Source organism: Acartia tonsa, chromosome 4 (assembly GCF_053477335.1).
Source record: "Acartia tonsa isolate MP-2025a chromosome 4, ASM5347733v1, whole genome shotgun sequence".
NCBI lineage: Eukaryota > Metazoa > Arthropoda > Copepoda > Calanoida > Acartiidae > Acartia > Acartia tonsa.
The window spans coordinates 25,306,127-25,332,160 of record NC_137263.1 but is presented as its reverse complement, the minus strand read 5'-3'; the positions used below and the strand labels follow the sequence as shown (position 1 = coordinate 25,332,160).

Genomic DNA, 26,034 nt, shown 5'->3' with positions numbered 1-26,034 from the left:
AATGCAAGTCGATACATATTTGTAAGAAATTGGTTGAAAAACTGCTTAAATACAGAATACTGTTTAGGACATACTTACATTATTAGGACTTGATTAGAGAGATGCTTTGAAATGAACGTACAGATAAATGATAACGATTATACAGTTGCTACGCTTTCTACATACCTAACTACTAAAGGCATCACCATGCCAAGTTTGAAATCGATATGACATTATAACATGCCCAAATTAAAGAATAATTGCTTTCCGTTTCGGACGGACGAACTGACCCAAATTATTGAAAAGCTTTGCTTTGAAAAATAATTTTATATCAGTATGGAATCGCATGACAAATATTGATTAACACATACACTAAACACACACACACAAAATCGGACTAACATTCCAAAACCAAGAACATATATTTTCATAATCATACGTAGCGTTGAATGAAAATAAAATGTTGGTGAATGATGCAAAAGTCTCAAGAGCAAAAAAGATGGACGAGTTTATTAATATGCAGCAAAAATAGTTTTTTTAAATGCACTCTAAAAAGTGTATTTTAACAAAGCTACCACCATAAGATTGCCGTCCCACACTAAAAATTCAAACAGTAATTTAATATTTTTTTGTAGGTATAAAAAATGTTAAGACATTTGGGTAGATTCCTCTTAGTATTATTTTTAGCGATTTCGAAAATTTGAGTAGCCCCCCCCCCCCCCCCCCGACAACAAAATAATAATTTAAGTAAACTATTATTAGGTTGGACAGGAGGAAGGGAGGGAGGGTATATAAGGCGAGACACGAGCCTTGCCTTGCCTCCATAGTCAACCATGCCAACCAGTCTAGGATCGCAGTCCCTCGCTACAAGGCAGTCGACTAGCAAACTTCAAGCTTTCAGTCTATTTATATACAACCCCCTTATCCCCGCCCCCTTTATGTTCTCCCTCTCGTCCGCTACGTGTCCGCGTTTTTTTACTGTATTGTTTACCCCTTTCCTCTCCCATCTGACCAACAACCCCCTTATCCCCGCCCCCTTTATGTTCTCCCTCTCGTCCGCTACGTGTCCGCGTTTTTTTACTGTATTGTTTACCCCTTTCCTCTCCCATCTGACCAACAACCCCCTTTTCCCAGTCCCCTTTATGTTCTCCCTCTCGTCCGCGTTTTTTTAGCAAGAACAATTTTATTTGTGGGTTGCGCAGCAATATTTAAAAGAAATAGCCGACAACGAACATCTGTGGCCGCAGCGCTCGGCTCCCTAGCCTATAACCTAACCTAACCTAACCTAAAATAGTTTTTTGAAATTTAGAAAATTAAAGTACCCCAGACAACGAACATCCGTGGCCGCAGCGCTCGGCTCCCTAGCCTATAACCTAACCTAACCTAACCTAAAATAGTTTTTTGAAATTTAGAAAATTAAAGTACCCCAGACAACGAACATCCGTGGCCGCAGCGCTCGGCTCCCTAGCCTATAACCTAACCTAACCTAACCTAAAATAGTTTTTTGAAATTTAGAAAATTAAAGTACCCCAGACAACGAACATCCGTGGCCGCAGCGCTCGGCTCCCTAGCCTATAACCTAACCTAACCTAACCTAAAATAGTTTTTGAAATTTAGAAAATTAGAGTACCCCGACATCAAGTTGTGGACACAGGAAAAAGGCAAGCTTCAATTTAATTCAATAACGTGCTGTGGAGAAGCCTCGCTTCGCTCGGCTTCCCCACACAGCACGTTATTGAATTAAATTGAAGCTTGCCTTTTTCCTGTGTCCAAATCTTTTCCTCCTCCCGCAGACTATCCAGACTGTCGGGGGGGGGGGGGGGGGGTACTCAAATTTTCAAATTGATAAAAAATTTTGTAACAGGAAAACGCCGACATTTGAATTTAGAAAGAAAGTGAATTAAGGAGAGACTGTGAAAATCATAATTAAATGAACAATGTAAAGCATGTACACACACATATATACAATATATATTATATTTAGGACCCATGGATTTTGATATGTTGAAGAACCAAAAACATGCTATATAATATGAAAGGTAGCATATAAAAAGCTTCTAAATTCTCCAGACCTTAAAGCAATGAAATTTGGAAAGGATAATAAAATTATTCCCTTAATAAAAAATGTGTTCATGATAATGAAAAATGTTTAAGATTAAGCATAAAGCAATTAAGCATTGCAGCTTGCCAGTGATCGTGACTTAACACGTAGCGTATCCACTCAAAATATGAAGGTGATGGGTTCGATATTCGGCCCAACACCGCGTCAGAATTAAAATTAGTTCCTACTGCTGATATACCAGATACTCTACATTAATAGTTAGATTAAGAGGAATGCCTTGGCCCAGAACATAATAGAACCCATTACCATGTACAGTTAGGACTTCTAGACAAAAGTAATTTAATCAAATAATTGGTTGTCTGTTATGTGTTACTTAACCTTATGCCCCGGTTGTTTGGACAAAAAAGGATAGATTAGGTTTGGTTGTTTGGACTGACGTTAAAGTGATATGTACAGCAACCTCGGCCGAAGTAGGTGTTTCACTGGGTATGTAAGTATTACGCCTGCCATAACTCCGGCCCTGTAAACGTGTTTTGTAGTAGATAATTTCTTAATTTTGGAAGTTTTGTTTATAATACAAAACAATAGAAATAGAAGAGTAGAAGAATATTCTGAACCCTTTTTTCGTCAAATCTAAGAGAGAACATTCCTAGCAGACAAAAGTATTGTTTACTTTCGACTCAAGCTGATGTGGATTCTTAAAAAATGATAGACTCGCTATTCGATAGTGAGGCAAAATTATTTTTGTGAAAAATCATCCAAAAGCACATTAAAAATCTACAAAAATTAAACAAAATCATATGTTAATAACCCTCTTAAGATTTTATTTCATTTTTGTAAATTTTTTTATTCGATTTTGGAGGATTTTTCACAAAAATAATTTTGCCTCACCAGCGAGTTGCCAGCCTAACTTTTTTTTAAGAATCCAACTTTGTTTCAAGCTTTCAAATTGTAAACGAAATTTTTGGGCAATTAATTCTGATTCCGCAAAGCTTTCTACTAAGAAAATATACTATTAACAGCTGACTTTTATGTATGTATGAAATAAAAAAAAACATGCCTTCGTAGGAAAATGTGTACATAATTTCAACCAATGAGATCCAATGTAAATTCCGATGCGATTCTCCTATTGGCTCAATCAGACATTCCCTCTCTTTCTTAGTACCTTTATTTACAAAACATATCAAAGTCGTCTAGTTTCTGTACCTTAACAGGACAAAATCAGAAAAAAAATTAAATATATTTATTAGCTTTGTTCCCAGTTGTGTAAATATTTAGCGATACTGTGTGTTTGTGTATGTTTGTTTCAGTATCATATAAAAATAACTTAATATTAGTCAGACTGAATATATATCAAATTAGTATGCTATTCATATATTACATATTTATTACACAGATTTTTTCCATGGATGTTTATATTCATATGTTATTTTTTTGTGGCAAATTTTGTAGTTTTTTTTTAATGGAACAATATTTGTTTAGAATTGATATTATAACTGAGATGATACCCTGCCGATGTTATGTCAGCTATAACCACTTTTTTAAAACCAAATAGTCGACGTAAATATTGAAAAAAAGTATATTTTAAAAATAGGATGTCGCTATTGTGCGTGTCAGTATGGCAACTTTTTACCATAAATCTTTATTCTAATAATAGGTTTTTGAAATCGGACGTTAATTTAATCGCATTTCTCTCGGCTTATCTATTAGCCATTTATTTCTATTCTGTAAATCGTTTAAGGCATCTTAAATTTATATTGTCTTAAGTTATTTGATATGGTTTACATATATTTAGGATGTGCTGCGCTTCTTTGTTTGGTATTGTTCATGTATGTATATTAATTATTAAAACAAATATTATAATTCTCGCAAATGATATATTTATTATTTATTTTATACATATCACTATAAAAAATAATAAAATATGTTACAGCTATGACATAATACTAAAAGAATATTAAAAAGAAATGTACCTTTAGTTTGCTTTTGAAATTCAGAATAAAACATTTTGGAAAGGAAGTAGGGAAAGTAAATGTATAAGAATCATTTTTTGTTCTGGATATTTGAAGCTTTCATATATCATTTTTAAATCTATACAGACTGAGAAAAAACTTTGAACAATAAAACAAAATTAATTTAAATTCCATTTACTTGCTCCTGTATTCCGAAATAAATTAAAATAATATATTTGGCATTTTTGGTTAATATTTACTTCTCTTGTAAAAAAACATAAAACATTATAAAATCTAATATAATTTTGTTTGCATTTTTTCATTATCTCAACCAGTGGCATGCAGAAGGTTTGTCGGTGGGTGTGGGGGGGGGGTTGTGCGCGAAGCTCAACAGAAAATGTTGACACACCCAATAAACCAATTCTAAGGGGGGGGGGGGTAGTGTATTACATACAACAAGAAGGGTTTATTTTTGTATTTGAGGGTGTCCACCAAATCACTCAAAAGTGTACCTCAAATTATGGTACATTGTATCCATCCCCTTTTATTTTTCCAGGGGAGTAGATACACCCCCTTTCTGCAGGTCTCTGATATCAACAATATTGAATGATTTAAATAACAAGGTTTACAACATATGTAGCAAAGCATAGAATTATTTATTATTTATGACAGATATGGACGGACGATACAACTGAGTTATATACATATAGCATAAGTGACTCCGTCCCAAGACTCAAATTCTTTGCCCCAAGAGATTGTCAAGAGATACTAGAGTCTAACCCTAGCATGTTTTTCCCCAATAACCACATGGTGGCGTAATTGACGAACATAATGGTTTTCAGCTGTCTATCTTATAGAGAAGACGAGTAAATGCAATTTTCTACATGGTGTTACGGAGGGACAGACATCATAGATTATAAAGTAGCCTCGGTAATAATTATAATTCTTCAACTCATATACCCTATTTATTTGGACGTATTGATAATCAATAATTGCTTGATATGTCTTAACTCAAAGCATTTATATCGAAAATTTATTTTTTTAATTCCTATAAAAAAAATACCAATTAAAACATTTATAAATTGACAATAAATTTAATTTACACTGTATAAATTAAATATGTAACTATTAAGGATAAATCAGTGAGTATTTTGAAATGTAAAGGTAAATTGAGTGACTAATATACTATTTAATCATGCTTATTCTAAGTTATACTTTAATTCGCCCCAAAAGACTACGCTTTAAAAGATACAAATACTTTTTTTTCTTAAAAATTTCCCAAACTGAATATTTTGGTAGGTTAAGAATCATATTTGAAATAATATCTGTGAAAGGAATAGTAGATTGTCCACTTAATTACACTCAGTACATAACAGCATCTTCACTTTACAAACTTTGATTAAACTCAGAGATTTTTAAAGGAAAAGACAATGGACGATAAATTATAAACCTAATGATGATAAATAAAAATACCCCTTATGCAGATTAAAATTATTGGTTCAAACTTTAGTTACTATCATTTTGGAACTAAATAATCAGAATACAATGAAAGTACTCAAAGTTTCAGCGAATAAGGTAACGTGGTTGAAAATCACTGGGTATCAGAGTAATTTAAAGTCCAGTGTGCTCTTCCTCCCTGAGCTTGATCTTTAAATCGTTTTTATGCCGCGCTGAATCGGGGCGATTCAGAGGTGAACTGTAGGCGCGCTGGTGGTAAGCCACAGCGCACCTGATTTTTAAAAGATTTTCGGTGCGGTGTTGTTAAATCGCTTGCGCACTCACTAAAATATCGATCCGCGCCAGTACAACTTTATTACTTAAGCAGTGTCAGTAAGGTATTTTGTATAAAATACCGTGTCAGTATAGTATTTTATATAAAACATTAATATATAATTTATTTTAAAAATAACTATAAAAATGTTTTCACGATAGTTTTGCAATAAGATATTAAAGTAATTAAAAAAAAATATTTATTTATTAAATAAATCACCCCGATTTAAACCGCCAATGCCACTCGGTGAGTGGCATTGGCGCGCCGGGCCCGCGCCACTGCCCGATTCAAATCACCCATGCAAATTCGATTTAAAGATTGATATTAATAATTTGATGGTGCGCCAAATGAATCGCCCCGGTTTAAATCACCTATAAACGATTTAAAGATCGAGCTCTGATAAAACTAAATAGATGTTTATAGAACTGTATCACCTAAACAATACTTTCTCTTTTCTCCTTCAATAATTCTAAAGTTCTAACAGAGGGAGTTCTGAGAAACAAACAGTTTTCATAATCTGTATCACTGGGACCTGATATACCATGCCCAGACGGGCTGGCCGTCAGGATTAACCTGGACTTGTCCTGGTGCCTGGAAGGAAGAGTTCTATACCTGTCCTGGCTCTGGAAACTGTTGGAAGATCCTGTGGGAATGTGGCCTCTGTCAATGGACATCATACGGCTGTCGACCTCCTGAGTAAATTCAATTAAGAAAAAAATTTTCCTTTTAATTATTCATAAAATTTTTAAAATTTGCAGTCTTCATAGAATATTTTGTAAAATTAAAAAAGTTCTAAAACATAGATAAATTGTATATGTGAAGATTTCCTTTCGTGTGATGAATATAACAATTTTTTTCATTTAATTTTTAAACCTAAAAACGGGACCATAATCAGACTAACTTGAATAACAGTCAAGAAAATAATGTTTCCCACAGATGTAGCAAATAGACATTTATAATTACTACTTACATTTGTATGTCTTCTTCTTTGTTGATCTCTAGACACATTATTTCTTATATTCTTAGCAACATTGTCAGGAGGGGCCGATATGTCCAACAGGGGGTCAAAACTAGATGGCTGGGATCTTGAGGCTTTTACACACTTCTGTGGTGTGGGCTGGGCTGTCCCTGTCCTCTCCTCGGCCAGTGACCAGTTGTCTACAAAATTGTCTCCTTTTTAATCCTTATTTATGGGCTATTACATAGTGCTGGCAGGCAACACACATTTTAAATGGTTTTGCCAGAAGAATCAAAGAACTTGTCTAACTAAAATACCTTTTATTTTATGATTTAATAAAACTATTTTAGTTTTTGTGAAAGTTCCATCTTTTTATTAAAGATAGGTATAACCATGAGACAGGGTATAATTAATATTTGTTTTCTGTCTCAAACCATACAATAAAAAAATTATAAAGAATAAAGGATTTTATGCCAAGTAACACCCATCAGACAACAATTTCTTTGTTATCATCATATCGGTTTGTAAATATGATGTTTGTATGTATGCATTATTTAGGTACGTGGGTTCTTTAATAACTTTTAATTAGACCGGTAACCTTTTCCATTATATATTCATGGGCAGGTTTTTAGCTATTATGCGAAGGATGGGTCCAACCAAATCCTAAAAAATTATAAGTTTTAATTTAAATAGATTCTGATTAATGATTTGGAAAGTTTGATTAACCCTTACAGATTTGGCAATCTTAGCGTCAAAATTGACCGCTCTACAGCTGTTTTAAAAGCCGAGATAAAATGGGGGGGGGGGGCTTACCAAGCCGATCTATTAAGGTGCGAATTGGCCCGATCTGTAAGGGTTAATACATTTTATACTTATTTGAGATATGTACATCACATAGTTTATGTAAAATTAAATTTAATATTTTTGTGAGAAATTGTTGTGCATGGAATGTTTATGAATGGATGTTTTAGTTTACAGGGATAACAGGATAAACAAATTTGATATTTGTTGGGGTTTGTAATGAGTCTGCTGGATGCAGCCGCTAAGTTTTATGATAATCTGTATCAAAATTAGAAAATAATTATAGAGAAGGGAAGAATTTTGTAAAAACTCTAAGATGTGTTAAACCGAAAATAGAAGCATAACAAATTTATTGTTGGGTTTATATAGAAATTTACTTTTATTTTTAATGGGCAGGGGGAAAGATAAATAGTCTTTCATTAAGTAAAACGGTTTTCTTGGTTTTTCAAAATAAAAGGGGGGTTGGGGGTAATGGTCTTTGTTCATTAATTTGTTCGTTCTAAAATTCAGACTTTCCCCCCCATGCTGCACTTAGACCTTTAAACCAATCTATATTACAAAGAAGAACGATGTCTGTCTGTCTGTCTGTTTATTTGTTTGTTTGGTATCGGTAACCACTGAACCGATCGGGTTCTCCTTAACAGGGTAACTTCTCATAGGTCCCTGGAAAGTTTATAACTATCTTATGGTAGGATACCACCACCCTCCTAAGAGGCATCGCCCCTAGAATACTCCCTCCAACAACAAAAAATAGGGCCGAAGCCACTAGTATAGATATATTATATCAATCTATATTTTCCAAGAATAATACATTTTTAAAATTTCTTTCATTTCTCCGTCCCTGCAATCATGATTTAACATGAATATTTGTGTGTAATGTAAATGCAAATCTCATTCTCTTAGCTGGGCCTATAACTCCCCCCTCCCCTTCCCTCCCCGGATTGAGCCTATCACTTCTTCTCTCTGCCCCCCCTCATCATTTAAAAGGAAGCATAAGTGAAACAGAGGGAGGATTGAAGAGCTATTCTCATTGAAAAAGTTTAGCATGGTTCTAACTTTTCAACATCTGATATGTGGATAACTTTGCCTGGACCAACCATCCACTTTTAACTTTTGCCCAGAATTGTTGACGAATAAAAAGATTACTGTCAAGTCACACATCCTTATTTCGGGATTTAGGTGCAATTTTTTGTTTAGGCGTGTTATTATAGAATATTTTTCCTTAAAAATCTATGATATTTCCCACCTTCAGATTATTTAAGGGATATAAAATATAAATCTAATAAAAAGCAGAAATGTTTTGTTTGAACTGATTAATATCTATTATTTTTAGTCCAGTAAAACCCATGACGTACCTATACTTTCTTATTAATATAAATCATAAATTCAGGTAGCCAATCTATATTAATTATCTTAGTTCACTTCATGTCTGGAAATATTACAATAAAAATGATTTCAAAATTGTTTTAAATGTCATACAACCAAAGGCGACTAATAGCCCAGTAGTGGATTCTCAAAAAAAAATTTGCCCCACTAAGCGGCAAGTAGGGCAATTTTTTTTAAAGAATCCACCTCAGGTGTTTAACTTTCCGTTGTTTATGTTGATAAAAGCTTACCTGAACCACAAGGTTCTCCCCTGGGTATAAGATCTGGCGATGACTCTTCAACCCCTCCTCCGCCTGACTTCTGGCCTCTTGAGGACTCCAGCTTAAAATCCTTAAAGCCGCCAGCAGTTGTATCCTGACTTTCCTCCTGTGCCAATAGGCTGCGAGCATCTGACTGTCGGCGCCTATACGTACAGACCGCTGATAATATTAAGATCATGCTAAATGTGCTGCCAATGCCGGCACCAGCAATAAGCTCCCAAGGCATAAGCTGACCGGCTGTTCCAGCTGATTGGTCACGCTTCCGTTCTATTCGTTGTATCTCCGGCTGTTGTAAAGTTTCTACTAATATTTTCTTTGGCTCGCTTGAACCCTAAAAAAAACATTTTTCTTTTTAATAAAATGTCTCATGAAAATTTCAACTATAATCAGGAAAATCTTATTCTTATAAAAAGTCTTTTCCTTTTATTTTCTTATGTCCATCATTGTTGGACACACACACATTCACAATCACAAGCACACACATACATACACACACACACACACACGTGGCAGAAAATATAATTTTGCAATGGTGCCCAGTTAACACATTCTTTTGACAGATATTCATTTGGGACTTCTCTTTCTATTTCTTTCTCTCACTCATTCTCTTTCTCATTTTCCATTTTACTCTCTCTTTAATAAGCTCAACTTGTGTTAAAATGTAAGTTTATCTACATAAATATGTATACTGTATAGGTATATAAATATAAAAATGTAGTTTTTACCTTTTTATTTGTGGAAACAATGGTAACAAGATAGGGGGCTCCTGGAAGAAGGTTTTGAACTCTGACAATGGGTTGTAGTAGGGACTCTGCTCCATACAGCTTTTCTCCACTAAGATTGTCCTCAACCTTGTAATTTCAAAAGGTAATTTATCCATGCGAATATTAGTTTTAAAGTCTTTTTATATCTTAATGACGAAATTAAGCTTTTGTTTATCTCAATATAAAATACGTACGATGTCTGTTTTTTTTTGTCTGAAACATAAAAATCTATGAAACAACTAGATTGGTTGTCTGCATGTGAGCTGACATACCTTTATTTTTTATGTCTGGTTGAGACCTCCATCAAATAGGCTGACATCCCTGTATATTATAAGTCTGGTTGAGACCTCCATCAAATAGGCTGCCATACCTGTATATTATATGTCTGGTTGAGACCTCCATCAAATAGGCTGCAATACCTGTATATTATATGTCTGGTTAAGACCTCCATCAAATCCTGGAGCACACCTCAGATGAAAGCTTTCAGAAGACTTGTTCATGACTGTACAATTCTCCACAGGATCAGGACTCACTAAATAATGTTTAATTATCCAACACTAATATCACATTATGATAAAGCATATTCCCTGCAATTAAAATTAATGTCTATTCCACTTTTCAACATTTTGAAAATATACATTACAAAGCCCTCTTATAAAATGCAAAGCCTTATTAACAAAAGACAGAAAACCTAGAAATTTTGTTAACATACAGATTAAGGAATGTTTAAAGTCAGTAAGTATCAAAGAATTATAAAATGGATAGATGTCAAGACATTTTCCTTAAATAGATTGTTTTATTGAAGCAATTTGTGATAATTTAGATTCATAAAATCCTACAATAAACAAAGAAGTCACAGTCAATATTTTTCTCGCTCTTTGGTGACTATCAAAATAATGTGTTACCTGCCATAATGATATGAAAGATGCAGGGAACTCCCTGTTGTCCCACATTGTTGGACGCTGAGCACATGATTGTCCCAAAGTCCATGGTGGTCATGGGAGTGTAGCTCAGCACACTTTCAGACTTTTGGTCCTTAAAGTATAGAAGGCAGGTGGTGATTTTTTAGCTATTATGTGAAACAAATTATTGGTGAAAGTATTATCATTGCTAGAAAAATATTACAGGACATAACTTTTAAAAATATAATAATATAGGTTTTTAAAATTGGCTCACATTATATCTGGCTTATCCAAACCCCCATTCAAAATACTACCTAAAAAAAGTCTGCTGATTCTTAGGTAAAATGGCCGTAAAAAACAATCCACAATTTGCAGAAAAATTAGAACCTATTCCCTTAGGGTGGTTTTGTGTTATTTAGCAAAGGAAAAGTTGACTGCCTTATAAACCTATAACTAGAGACTAGAGGTGAAGCTACACTGTACTAGTCGTGTAATAATAGTTATTTCTCGTATCGTATTATAAACGGCTTTCCGCGGATATATAATGTACAATTATAAGATTAAAACTAGTTTTTTTAGCCCCGTGGTGCTGAAGGCACCGGCTAAAATAAACTAGTTTTAATCTTATGATTGTACATTTCTATATTCGTAGAAAACTGGATATAATACGATGCTAGACATAGTTTTTTCGTATTCATGAGAACCGGTTCCTATCCACCGGATTTAAATGAATACGAGAAAAAAATATTATTGTGTTACCTGTGTACGGCCCATAGGAACCTTAATCATCTCAGCAGAGTTGTTAAATGTCCACTTGAAGGAAACCTCTGGAGGATTAGCCTCCACTGAACAGTATACATTCACCAGCTCTCTTTTCGACACTCCGTATATACCTGGCTGCTTACTTCGACATACTGGAGCATCTGAAGAAGAAAAATATCTTGTATTACATTTTGCTTTAAAAAACTATTTGATGACTTGATCTTTCTCTACAGTTTAGAATATGATTTTAAAGTTTTTTGGGCAAACGTATTTTATTTTACCAAGGATTTAAATTTTGGAGGAGAATGTTACTAAGCTATCAATGAGCTGGTTACGAGATCTTACTAATTAGATATACAGACATACATCGTGTTGCTATCCTAAAAAAGACATGAAAAAATTTACTTACATTGTACGTCAAGAGTAACGGTTTGACTCCTCCCCTTGCCAACAGGATTTGAAGCCTCACAAAGATATTCCCCACTCTGGTTTCTGCTCAACAAATCATTTCATAACACTTTCAGAACAACTAGTGAATACGCCCCTAGAAGCCTTTTCTCTTGAGAGGGTGATGGTACCCTCCCACCAAATAGCTATAAACCTTCCCAGGAAATATGAGCAGCTACCCTGTAAAAGAGGACCATAACGGTTCAAGGGACTAACTTATACATCTTTGATTAACAAATAGTTTTCATATTTCATATGAATAAATTCCTTTGAATATGCTGTAGAACTAAGCTCTGATTTGTGAAGATTATTCCCATTTCCATATTCTGTTCTATTTGATTGCCCTGAAAATATTTAATTGTTTTAGAACACAACAAAACAAGGATGACACATCCATAAAATCGGAGATGAAAAATCAGACAATCAGACTTACAATTATAAAGTGACAGTGAATCTAATAGTTCACAGTTTTTTGAACAAAAATTTCTTTAAATCTATCCTAAAATTATTTGAATACAGGATTTGTAGCGGGACAAAGTGTCTCAAAAATCAACTATGAGGGAGATGTGAGGAGAAGTTAGAAAGAAAACCCCTAAAAAGATATGGATAATCCTGCATTTTTATGACGTCACATGGCTGATTTTTGAGACACTTTGTCCCACTACAGGTTGATTAATAAAGGCATATATAATTTATGACTTGATTATAGAGATGCTTCGTAAAATAATACTGTACCAAATCTTAATTAATAAGTATTAATATCCAGGAATAATTAATATCCCTAAATGAAGAGAATAGCTTTGACTAATTTCTAAAAGCTAATTTTATTTTAGTATATTAATTTAAACCAAATCTAAAAATGCTTGGATCGAATAAGGACTAGGCCTAACTAATCTAACAACCCTTTACTACCCCCCGCCCCCCCCCCCATCACACAAACCCGCACCCATCCCTCCAAATACAGATGAAGACTTATTTCAAACTTTCTCTGTCCAATTTGTTAAAGTTTTCAAGTAAAAGATTCTGTTTGAACATTTGCTAAATCAATTTAGCACGGATGATCAGACATTAATTGAAATTAAATTCAAATATCAGCGGGGGCCTTGAGTGGAATATAGTTAACATTAGCAGCCACTTATACTATGCTCAAGATCAAACTGTTGAAGCTTAATTTAAATAAAAACCTAAACAAAAATCCATTATCATTTTAAAAAAGAAGAATATTATTTTCTTACTTTCAAAATTAGATTTATTTCATAAACTTAAAAAGGCATTTCTCTCCTTATATATGAAATACAAATAAACTTTTTTCATTCATAAAAATTTTGTGAATCAAACTTTTTCAAATCAAGTCGAATAAATAGAAAAGTAGTTCACTGCTTAGCTTCACCATAGTTATTTCATAATCCCAACTGAATATTCCATTTTAGCCTCGAACAGGTAATATCTGCAGTTATGAATCTTTATAAAACGCTTCAACAACAAAATTAAGGAAAATTTTCCAAACCTTGAAAAAATGTATAAACAATTTATTGGAAATCATTCATGCTTCATGTCTGTCTCTATTGATATTATAGCATAGCTTCTAGATAAAAGCTATTTTACCTCACAACCTGGTGCATTTTAGTCCTTTTCTCTGATCTTATGTTCCTAGATATCTTTAACTCCCTTGTTTTAGGAGAAAGAAAACACAATTATTACATTTAGTAATTTGTTGACGCTTCAGGTTTTTACCAGCGATTTTAAGAGATAATACAATGGACAATAAATTGATGTTAACCCAAAATTATGATAGTCAAAATTACCCCTTCTGTTAGTATAAACAAAATGTAAAGTAGCTGCGCTACTAACAACTAACCTGAAGAAACCACTGGATACTTGTGGGTGGCGGGTTCGAGTTAACAATACAGTCAAAATAAACATCTCCACCCTCGTAGATAGAACTTGATGATATGGATCTGCCAAGTCGCAACTCAACATGGGGAGGATCTAAAATTTAAATATTTTTGTGCTTTATAAGGACAATCAAATATGGATATATTAGATTAAAATTACGTATGCTGAAAAATAACCTCTAACATAAAAATGTAATTTTTGAAAAAAATGTATTTAGCTTTCAAAATTCTTATTAGTTTACTTTATTTGCGACAATCAAGCAAAAAGCTTTTAGCCTTTATATCCTCTTGCAGTAGTTACAACGATTGGCAAAGAAGTAAATTCCCCCCCCCTGAATAAAAAGTAAAAAAGTTTACGATCTTGTTTGGTTTATAATAGTTTGATTTTGGTGAAATTGGGCAAGGCTAGCCCTGCAGGGTAAGGGCTTTTCAAGTACATATATCCATAGAATTAGGCATTATTTATTATTTTATGAAACAAACAATTACAGAGTACAAATAAAAACAAAAAATTCAGATTTTTGTCGACACATTAAATTCAACCTACTTACATTGGATATTCAACTTAGTATCAGCGACTAGAGGTGTGTGCTGTACAGATGGATTACTGGCCCTGCACTCCAGAAGTTTACCATTGTTAACTATCCTGGGCTCAAATACAAGCTCACTCATTGTTATGTTACCATCATCAGAATAACTCTCTTTACCACCTCCTACAAAAAAAAGTATTTTCAAAAGCGAATCTTTTATACATTTAGGGTAGGTCCGTCCGTCTGAAAAAAGTTAGCTCTTATCGTTGATCTTGGCATGTAAGATTCGCATGCTGATTCCTGTAACAGCTAGGTGTAATTAGCTAGATGCAATCAAGTTAAATCACATAAATTGAGATTTAACTTGAGACTGATGGGATTCTAATTTTTTGTCGGTAAGCAGCAAATTTTATGTAAGCAAGATTATATTTTTTTGTTTAAATGTCGCCACAGTTAACTGAATGCACATACTATTACACCTCAATAGCAATGAATAGTATTTTTAAATTACATTTTATAAATTTGCATTCCCATCCTACATTTAGAATACAGTTTTTTTATATATACCTTTTTATATACTAAATTAGAACGGTTCAGTATTTTAAAAAAAATATTTATTATACTAAGAAGACAATTATATTCAATAATTTTACCCCTTCAATTTTGATGTCTTATTTTTTTCAATTTTGAATAGCCAAATATTTCTGCAAATAAAGGGAATTTTTTTAGATGTGAAACTACGGTATAAAACAAATTTTTGGATATCAAGATTTTTCAGCTTTCAATTAAGATCTACGGCTTTTTTGTTTGAGGGGGGAGATTTCTTCTTAAAAGTTTTGATAGCACATGAATGATAAACAAAATGTGCCTTTCAAAGTCGTGTAAAAAATAAAATAATAAACAGGTCTAACGTAATATTTATATTTTCATGTAACTTTAGTTGCAATAATATCACTTTTTACAGCATTTTATGTACCAAAATTTAGATATTTTGTGCAAAAATTGACCTAACAACCTTCTTTTTCTGATGCTGGTAAATTACATAAATCAAATACTAATCTTTTGCAAAGAAAGTAATGATGGTCGAGTGTCAAATAAAACAAGGTTGATACTTAGGGTCACAAGCGGAGCTTAGTAATAAACCTATTGATTGGGAATTGAATTTGATAAAAATTCTTTAAAAAGAATTTCAAGGCCAAATTATATCTTCTGATTTTTCAAATAAAGATAATATAACATCTACTTTTGTTTCTATAAATTCTGTCCTATTCTATATAAAAAAAGTTTTTTTTTGTTTGTCCGATAAGATCTCTGCAACAACTGCACCGATTAAATTCTTTATATTAATCAAGCTTCACACAGGTCCCGACGTTTTATTAGCATATTTCATAATTGGTCCTGGGGTAGTTTTAAGCTATTATTTACCCCCTCTCTCCACCTTTCAACACAAAAATAAACACAAACTAGCTTTAGATCTTTGCAGTAGTACGATTCAAACATTTATTCCTAAATTTAAAAAAAAACTTACTTATTCTGACAGAATCGATAAACCAAGTTAGTATTGGAGGAGGTCTACTCCCAGAGCTGCTACACACAATCCTGTACTCTCGTCCCTCCAACATTCTCCAGTCTGGTGTCTCCAACCATACGCGGGTAGGAGAGTCTAAATCAATATTATTTGATAGTGGTTGCATCAAAATAAAAAAAAACGATGCTGTGAGAATTGGTGCAAAAAATATGACGTAACAAAAAAAATTAGCCAATGAGAGGCCGTTATTGACCAATGGCGGCCACTACCATTGCCGCCATTGGTCAATAACGGCCTCTCATTGGCTAATTTTTTTTGTTACGTCATATTTTTTGCACCAATTCTCACAGCATCAAAAAAAACGCAACAACAGTTTATAAGGTATAAAGATAGAGAATAAAGGTAAAGACAAAATAGGGAAGAAATATATCCGACCATTAATGAAATGCTAGAAGTTGACACATCTCTACCAAAAATAGAAATTTATCGGACCAAAACCAATATAAATCTTTCTTAAATATAATAATCTCATCATTGTAATTAATTATAATGATTTATTGTCTAAAAAAATTTTTTTTATAAATTTATAATTATACTCACACTTCATATCAATCTGAAGAGCATGAAGACTTGGTCTTGTAAGATTTGAGTTGGCAACTGTGCAGGTCAGCTCTGTGTGCAGATAGTCACGTGTCAGTCTGTAATAAATAAGAGTTGGTAACTGTGCATGTCAGCTCTGTGTGCAGATAGTCACGTGTCAGTCTGTAACAAATAAGAGTTGGTAACTGTGCAGGTCAGGTCTACGTGTTTAGTTGGTCAACCGTCGCGTCAGTCTATAGAATATCAGATTTGGCTTTGAGATCAGTTGTTTCTATGAGTTTTAAAACAAGCTCGTCTGTAAATTTACGCATCTAGCTGATCAGCTAACAGTATTTTATAAGCTTACTTGTCTAGAAGTCCTATGGTAATGAGTTGCGCCTATTTATGAGCCAAGGCATTCTCCCTACTCACACTGTAAGTGTCACGTGCCTGACATAGCAGCATTAGATTTAATTTCTAATGTCTTTAGTATGACGCGGAGCGTACCAGACTCGAACCTGACACCACCCCAACAACAGGCAGGCACGTTATTCTTTACGCTAATGCTGAAATAGACTTGAACTGTGAATATAAGCGGATGGCTTAAAATTTGGCTGATCAGCTTATTTATAAATAAGCCTACCTGTGTATGATGAGCTGATTAGAGACCTGTAGTTGATCAGGTGATACTTTATAGGATGAATCTATCACCTCACCCTTGTAGAGCCATAACACTTCAGGTGGTGGAAATCCTAGATAAAAAAAATACTGTCCTATTTCATTACTCTATAACTTGATTATATACATTTTAATTCAAGAAATAAATTCTTAAACCACTTTATTAGAATGCCTTGGCCCAAAAACCGGTGCAACTCATTACCAAGCACAGTTAGGACTTCTCAGACAAAGGTCATTCAATCAAAGAGTTGGTTGTCTGTTGGATGTTACTTAATCTGATTACAAGCGGATGATGCATTTGGGTTCTCAAGATGATCACTTGAAATGGAAGGAGAAGCCCGCCCGAATTAGGCAAAAATAAAATGTTTTATTTATGCAAATCTAAAATGCCATTAAGTAGTTAATATTTAAAATTGTATACATAATACATATTTATAGGTGTTAATATTCAGGGAGTTTTGATCAATTTAAGTTTTAAAGATTTATTTTGCTATCCCTGTATCCGTGGTATGTAATGCACATGCAAACATATGTTTCATCTGGAATAAAAGTTATAAAATGTTGCCTGGATGGGTTTACATTAGTTTTATGGGCCAACTTCGGATAGAATTTCAATTCTGAGTATAATATTATGTGGTTCAACATCAAACCAAACCTGGTTTTGTGCTGAATTATGGCAAGTTTCTGTTCCAACTTATTTAAAAGGTATGTAAACTATTTCACGTGTTGATAATGGATTACCAAGTGTAGGGATTTCTTTTAAACTATTGACTAAAATGCACACTATCTGTGCAAATCAGGGTTTGGAGGCAGCAATTTAGCCGCTAAAGCTGAAAGTAAATCTGCCATTTAAAAAATAAACGGTAACCGTAGCCGACAAATTAAAACTGTGTCCACTACGCCTGAAAGTAGTATTCGCAGTAGCTACAGACAAAGTATTATATTATTTTGCATGAAATTATGCTTTAAAATATGCGGCTGCTGTGCCTTATTGACAATATCTCATTAACCATGCATGAAAACAATTGGAAAAGAAGTTAAATAATTGTACTTTGTAAGTATTTGCTGGAAGTAATAATTCTGCAAGTGCATCAAACATTCAATAAAGTCAATAAGAAAAAAATTTATCTTCTAAACAAGTTTCTTTATTTTTAACACCTTTGCAGTAAACTAAATTTAATATCTATTTAAGCACTTAATGGTAAAATGTTAGGTTTCAAGGACATCAAATGAATCTCTTCTTGAACGAAAGATTTTTAGTTCAATGTCTATTTTAAATTGCATTGTAAAACATCTAAAAAAAAGAACGCAATTAAAGTATTTTTAGAATTATGACCTTCATAAATGTTAGTATTAGTGTAAGTTTGAATTTAGCAAAGCGTTTGAGTGATCTTTAAGTAAGGAGTAAGTGAGTGAGGAGATCAACTTTTCAAATGGCTGTGTTTAATTGGAAAAATGGGTAGCTGGACAAAATGTCTCAAATATCAGACATGTGACGTCATAAACATGAGAGATTATCCATCTCTTTTTTAAAGTTTTCTTTCTCACTTCTCCTTTCATCTCACTCTTTTTATGACGTCACATTTTGAGAAACTTTGTCCAGCTACGAAAAATGGCGGCTTAAGACGGCCGCCGAGCTTGGAAGTGACTAACCTTTAAAAGCTGTACAGGTAAGGAGGAGATCTTGTCCAGGTACATAAGGTCCAACAAAGGTCATCCTCTCCTGACCGTCAGCATCATATATCCGCACAGGATCTGGCGGTACTAAACAAATATTTCAATTTTCAGGTTTTAGATCTAATAAATTGTATGCACCTGCTGAATATGAACATGATGGCATATGGCTATAAAACACATTGATAATAAATTAGCAAAAGTGGTCGGCAAAATAAATTTTGGGGAATACTAAATCTAGGCCTTAATGTATCTTTATTAAGCAGAACATTGAAGTGGATAAGAAGTCTAAATCTAACCATAATTTTAGAGTATAGAGGCCATATGGATATTATAGTTGCATTTAATATATAACAGACATTCATATAAAGTGAGAGTAGCAGTGAAACAGAGAACACGCTGTGCGTGTCACAAAATGACTAATTTTCTTATGCACTTAAATTTTAAGATAAAACAGGAGGGTAGAGAGGGGAGGAAACATGAAGCAGCTCAAATTATTATTATACCACCTTTCATCATTTGGCAATGAACTTGGCAGAGCTGGCAAACAGCAATATCAATACTTGAGTCAGATGGCACAAACTTTAACAACATGTGTGCCCCTCATCTTTTCATTTTACCAATAATATTTTCAAGGAAAGAATGGAGAATTATTATTATCATAAAATCAAAATATTTTCCCTTCTATTTTCTTATTTATCTTAACATTTTCATTAAATTAGAAGATACAAAATATTTTGGAAAATATTGTAAAATTTATTTTAAATTTGATCTTTTAGTTAAAAATGGGTTGATTCATAACTATAACTACTATTTTCAATTACTAAACCCTTTATTTTCATGGGGTTATAATAAAAAGTAATTCAACAAATCAACTTTTTCTTTCGTGGTGAAATTTGTGCAATAGATAGCATATTTGTTAAATATAAAGTTTTTTAATCATGTAAAACAACTTTGACATTTTGTCGAGGGGATTGTTCTTCCCAAAACCACCCCATATTTCCCCTTTGTTCGAAAAATCTTTAATTTGGCTTTGGCTACAAAACTTTAAAAATCGTCCTGGTTTTATTAAGCAATTTTTTATAAAAAATCCTATACAGGAAATAGGTTAAGGTAAAGGAGGGTTATATATACATCTATTTATTTATAGAGATGAAGTAAGGGTATCTGAGGGGGGAGGGTAGATATAGTCCCCCAGCCTTTCAACTAATTATGGAAAATCTTTTGATGTGCATGGATATATTTGCAGGCGAGCAGTGCAATACTGTCAGATAATATCATATTCATATACAAATATATATTCATGTGCAAATATAAAAATCTATAATTATAATTTATAATTTTCAAGATAAATCTTAATCTAAACTCATTTCTCATTAACATTTTTTCTCAATTGCTATTTTTAAAAGTATGATTTATAGCTGTTTATGATTTAAATTAATGTGAAAGCTTAGAAATATGACTAATACAGCGATGGTAATCGTCTAAAATTTCGAATCTAATGAATAAAGTTCTTTTAATAAGCGTAGTTACAAAAGTTCTAAATGTTCGAATGTATATAAGTCAATCATTAAAAAATCAGCATTTTCGTTATTTATCAGTAGATAACTAGGTAATCTAATTAAATACTATTTTAGTTTACTCTGTCTCCAGTAACCATTATGTAAACATACGATACATGTGTTTTGCTGAATAAAATTATATTTTGTCAATTATAAAGAATTACCTACAACTGAAAGGTTGACATAAACATTTCTTGTTTGAGATTCTCTGAAGTCAACCCTACATCTAAATAAACAGAATTTTTAGTTTCACAGTTAAGGTTGAATATATTCTTCCTCTCTATTTCAAAGGAGTTTTTTTGGTTTGCATATTTTTTTGATTTTCGAATGCCTTAGTTTAGATCTAACCTGACTTAGGTTACATTATAATATATTTTTGAATTAGTGATAATACTTTTTAATTGGAGAAAAAAAGTAGAAGCAGGAATTCTGACGATAGTAAATTTTTAGGGCTGCAGCTCCTATTACAGTCGGACTCATCCGTTGGTCCTTCCTGAACGTTCACTTAAGCAACGTGGCTGTATACTCATTATTTCTTGACTGAACAAAAACTTGTATTGTTCTAAAAAACTTTCAAAATATTGAGAAAAAAAATTATTATTTTGCTGATTAGGAATTTTCTACTTTTATTATTATTTTCACTATTATTTACAAAACTAAACACACTTACCTATATACTCGTGCTTCGGATGGTTTTATACTCTGAATTATCAGGGCAGCTGGGTTAGAGTCCCAGCTAAATGATGCTCTGCATGTTCAACAAATTTAACCAACAATTCTTTTCACTTATGCTTTCACTATGCTCTGCTTAAAAACTTGTATAGTTTTAAACTCTTTTTTGACGCTTTGTTCTTCAAATGCTTTTTGCATGAATATGGCAAAAACTATGTTTTCTAATGATGGATTATCCATTGTCTTCTGCTATCCTTCACCAAGGAAAATCAAGAATAAATACATGATTGTCTTACAATATCTATAATTCCAAAAGTATGATACATTATAAATGTTTTCTACATCAACAGTGTTTTCATTTTGGTAACTTTTTAGTTCTAGATTTATCATAAAAGTAAATTTCTCAATTATTTTTCAAATCTATGTAAAAAAAATTGTCTCGTAAAGAATAAAAATCTAAAGTACATATTAAAGAACAAAACTATCAAGGCAGTACAATGTTTTGAATTAATTCTTGCTGGTGGCCTAAACCCTACAATAATGTAAAAACTTGATTTTTATAGTCAGCTAAAATCCCTACCTCACTTACTTTGCATAATCTTCAATTTTAAACAAAATCATAAAGTACATTTTTCTTTCTTTTTACAAAAATAAAACATTTCGTTGTGTTTTTATTCACTGATCCATATATTTATGTGAGATACGTTCAGGGATCTTAAGGTACAAAAAAAAACCCAACACCTATCAAATTTTAAAAAACATTGGCGGCCAGTAAAATCTACAGACCAATTTCCCCTCCCTTCGCGAGGAAAATAATATTTCCAACCCTTTTTTTTTACCTTGTATACCTTATACTAGAAACGCATTTCGCATTTGCCATTTGTGGTGGACATAATTGTCCTTGTTGCATGAGGATTAAATCCTGCTATTATGATAGATTCTTATTAACCCATCTATTTTCAATATTATTTTTGATAAAGTATAATCGTAAGAAAAGATGTTCTATAGAGGGTGGGTTAATTTAGTTATAGTACACACTACACACCTCTCAACAACAAGTTTTAAATATTTTAAGGGGGTACATGCCGAATATGCCCCAAATGTCGGCGAAACTAGGGAGACGGTAATCAGAAATGTGGGTTTAAACTGAAATTCGCCTTTTATTTTAAATTTTTGTCAATGGGGGGGGGGGGGGGGTCAATCTTCCTATCCTTACATGACTAAGTAAGGCAACGACAAAACTTCTTTTGGCACACACAAACAAACAAACATATATTTAATCACTGAATCACATGAATATTCAATATTCATATGCCTAACAAATGTTTCTTAATTGAACTAAAGAGCATAGTGAGCATGTAATATATGTTCTATGTTGGTCATCTAATATTGTAAAATATTACTGGTTAAATTTCCTGCTGGAAAAATAATCTGAGCTGGACCAGTAGGAAGAAGCGGATATTTGATAAAAGGAGAGATCTTCCGGCACCTCAACACTAAATATTTATTTTATATCAACATAAATATAAATTCACACCTTTAATCTACATAGGGTCTATATTAGTTTAAATATTTTTTCTAGAATGTTCTAGATTTTTTAAGCATCGTATTATCTGATTAATACCTCCGGGGACGGTTCATAAAAATGCATTGTAGGGTTTAGAACTTTAGAGTATTTCCCATCCCAAGACACTAACATCCAATCTATTGCAGACAACCTTTGAATGCACGACCTTTGTCTGGAAATCCTAAATGAGCCTTCCATGGGCTACTCTTACTAATATCTAACATCTGACATAGCAGGCTTAGATTCAACTTTTCAACTTTTAGAGTCTTTAATTATGATGCGGTTTTGGCCGAGATTCGAACACACCAACTACCCAAGCCATGAGTTAAGCATTGTCGTATTATGTCTAAGCGTACGTCCGTTTGTGAGCGAGAATTAAATAATGGGAATATATTTTAAAAGATGTTTAACATGAGCAATTTAGCATTCTATTTTCAAGTTGTTACTATTTTTAATTCTTACTATTTTAATTGGACATGTAGAGCTTATCCTCGACAATTAAAACGAATAAAGGGCTTTAATTTTTTAATCTAAAAATCACAGTATATTGTACCATATTTGTTATATTTTAGACATTTCCATTTATCAAAATATATCATATAATTTTAGTAGCGCAGCAACTCCGTAACTATCTGACGGACCGTGGTCAGGTCACTGTATGTCGATGGATTATAAAGATAAAATAAATCTAACAGAAATGGCATATTCAGTTGTTTATTGACATAACTAGCGGATATTATTCTTAGTTTTTTTTTATTTCTGCGCTTCTTTAGGGCATAATGATCCTTGGAATGTCTGTATATTTGAGTGTAAATGTTGAAAGAAATACGGTGTTAGATGTCAGTTTTGCATTATCAAAACTAATATTCAACTCAAGGTGAACCTTCACAAACTTTGTTCAACATTAAAAATTTTTACTATCAAAGGTCCTCTTTAAGTTCATCATCCTCTCATTAGTTGAATTAATAATACTATAATAGTTTTTCTTCTCTTATTTGCTTAGATTCTCAAATTGACATTTTATGGTCAAACAAAACAAATACTTTTTGTTTACTGGCTTCAATTTATTCTATACTATATCTGCAACAACTTTTATTTAATGAAATCTTCCAATTTTTAACAATTACAAAACGGCCTGCTTTATTGCATCAAGATCCATGACAGATCTATATAGGAAATAAATGTCTATAAATGAGCTCAAGTTTTCCAATTGATAAGCGTTAAAAACTTATAGTGCTCCAATAATCCATAATAAACTCTCATTGACCAGAACAATAAGACCCATTACTTTACTCTTTGAAGAATAAATTCATTTTTTTTATCTCATGTTGCTATTTGAATTATATTAAAGTATCTAATTTCTATTCATAAAAAAAATAAGTTTATAAAATAGTAAATCAAAGAAAACTTAGTTTTAATATAATTTGATACTAGCGACGCCTCCATAATGTGTTCAGATATTAAACTAAAATTTAACATTTAACTAAACATATTAACCCTTTCAGGACGATAATTTGAAACAAAAAATACAATGAAAGAAAAAGGTTAATAGTAGGGGAAAAGACAATGTAAGAAAAAGATTAATATTCAATCTAGCCAATAGCGGGATAATTTTAGAACGCCGCCTCTAGTACTTTATACTCTGAATAGTTACAAAAACACAACACTACTATCTTAATGACATAAGTTATAACCTTGCCTGCTATGTTCGGTTTCATTTTTAGACTACATTTTCTAATTGATTTACTAAAAAAAGTAGCCCTTAACTTTCATATTCTATTCTGCCATTTAACAGTTTATTTTTTTATCATTATGTTTAAAATGCTATTTGAATTTTGTTTAAAGTATAAAAAGTAATATATTAAATTTCTTAAAGATAGATATATTCTTTTTGAGACCTTATTCCTTACTCCGACATAAATCTATTCTATAATACTTTTATTTAATTGTAATAAGTGGCCATTATGTCCTGATAGTGTTTGCATGAATGTATGTAATACATGTAAACACATTAATATTAGAGTAGGTTTGCTACTTTCACCACTTTCCAAATCATCGATATGGACTAAAAAGTTGACCTCCCATTTGTCTACATAAATATTTTTTTTTAATGTAACAGCTACAATGAAGTATTTTTTGTCTATTTGTCAGTTTATTTGTAGGTATACCTGTAGATAGGGGTGCCTTCACTCTCCCCCTCAATATACCAGAGAATATGTAGGTATACCTGTAGATAGGGGTGCCTTCACTCTCCCTCTCAATATACCAGAGAATATGTAGGTATACCTGTAGATAGGGGTGCCTTCACTCTCCCCCTCAATATACCAGAGAATATGTAGGTATGCCTGTAGATAGGGGTGCCTTCACTCTCCCTCTCAATATACCAAAGAATATGTAGGTATACCTGTAGATAGGGGTGCCTTCACTCTCCCCCTCAATATACCAGAGAATATGTAGGTATACCTGTAGATAGGGGTGCCTTCACTCTCCCCCTCAATAAACCATAGAATAAGGGAAACTGAATCCGACTGAACAGGAGCACTGATATCACATGGTAATCTAAATTATAATTATATTATATTACAAGTTATTACATTATAGTTGTGCAGCTGCTCTATAAGAAAAACCATTAGCATTGACATATTCACAATAATTTCCGTCAGAGGGTAAAGAGTTCGATCCATAATAAGCAATACAAGAATCGTTTTAATTAAAATGTCTGAGGCGTACCATCATAACAAAGTTCCTTTAAAAAGTAGTTAGAATTTGAAGTTTTAATTGGTAAATCGTTTTTAAGCTTTATTGTATATTTAAGATAAAAATTGAATATAATATTATTTCTTTACATGTATTGATATGTAACCGTATTCTTGTACATACACGTCTATGAATAAATTCAACAATGAATATGTGTATGTTATATATGTTTATATTAGAGGGTTACAAAGTACCTTAGAATTTTGAATTTACTTCTGCTGTAGATATAAATAATTAGTGTAGTCTACTCGAGAAAAAAATAGGACACTATACTCCTTTAATTACCTTTAAGGTCATACCCTTATTATATCTTGGGAAGTGATGGAGAAATAGCGGCGAATATAGATTTTAATATGACATTTAGACCTTAATTAAGCTTAAGTTATAATTTGAATTATTTTTAAAATTTCGGCAATATTAGCCATATTTATAATGACGGTTTCCTAGAACATATAAAAATTTTATACTCCTTCTAATAAAATATATTTTGTATAAACATAAATTTGACTGGTACAGATAAATGTTGTCATGGATCAAGCTAGGAATAT

At 32.6% G+C, this 26,034-nt stretch overlaps 1 protein-coding gene across 1 annotated transcript in view; it reads right to left on the bottom strand.

Annotated features, from left to right (window-relative positions):
- Positions 1-5,946: 5,946 nt before the first annotated feature.
- LOC145316553 (neural cell adhesion molecule 2-like) overlaps positions 5,947-26,034 on the bottom strand; it is a 28,171-nt gene continuing 8,083 nt past the window's right edge. Inside the window, exons 3-21 of the mRNA XM_080157127.1 lie at positions 25,193-25,288; positions 22,582-22,658; positions 21,161-21,242; positions 20,655-20,716; positions 18,908-19,018; positions 17,220-17,328; positions 16,598-16,695; positions 15,998-16,132; positions 14,491-14,652; positions 13,903-14,033; positions 12,314-12,388; positions 12,007-12,091; positions 11,595-11,758; positions 10,839-10,968; positions 10,353-10,465; positions 9,895-10,020; positions 9,140-9,500; positions 6,735-6,922; positions 5,947-6,456 (exon numbers count right to left, since the gene is read on the bottom strand). Of these exons, the coding sequence (XP_080013253.1) occupies positions 6,199-6,456; positions 6,735-6,922; positions 9,140-9,500; positions 9,895-10,020; positions 10,353-10,465; positions 10,839-10,968; positions 11,595-11,758; positions 12,007-12,091; positions 12,314-12,388; positions 13,903-14,033; positions 14,491-14,652; positions 15,998-16,132; positions 16,598-16,695; positions 17,220-17,328; positions 18,908-19,018; positions 20,655-20,716; positions 21,161-21,242; positions 22,582-22,658; positions 25,193-25,288 (2,563 nt within the window). The 3' untranslated portion in view covers positions 5,947-6,198. The remainder of the gene's footprint in view (positions 6,457-6,734; positions 6,923-9,139; positions 9,501-9,894; positions 10,021-10,352; positions 10,466-10,838; positions 10,969-11,594; positions 11,759-12,006; positions 12,092-12,313; positions 12,389-13,902; positions 14,034-14,490; positions 14,653-15,997; positions 16,133-16,597; positions 16,696-17,219; positions 17,329-18,907; positions 19,019-20,654; positions 20,717-21,160; positions 21,243-22,581; positions 22,659-25,192; positions 25,289-26,034) is intronic.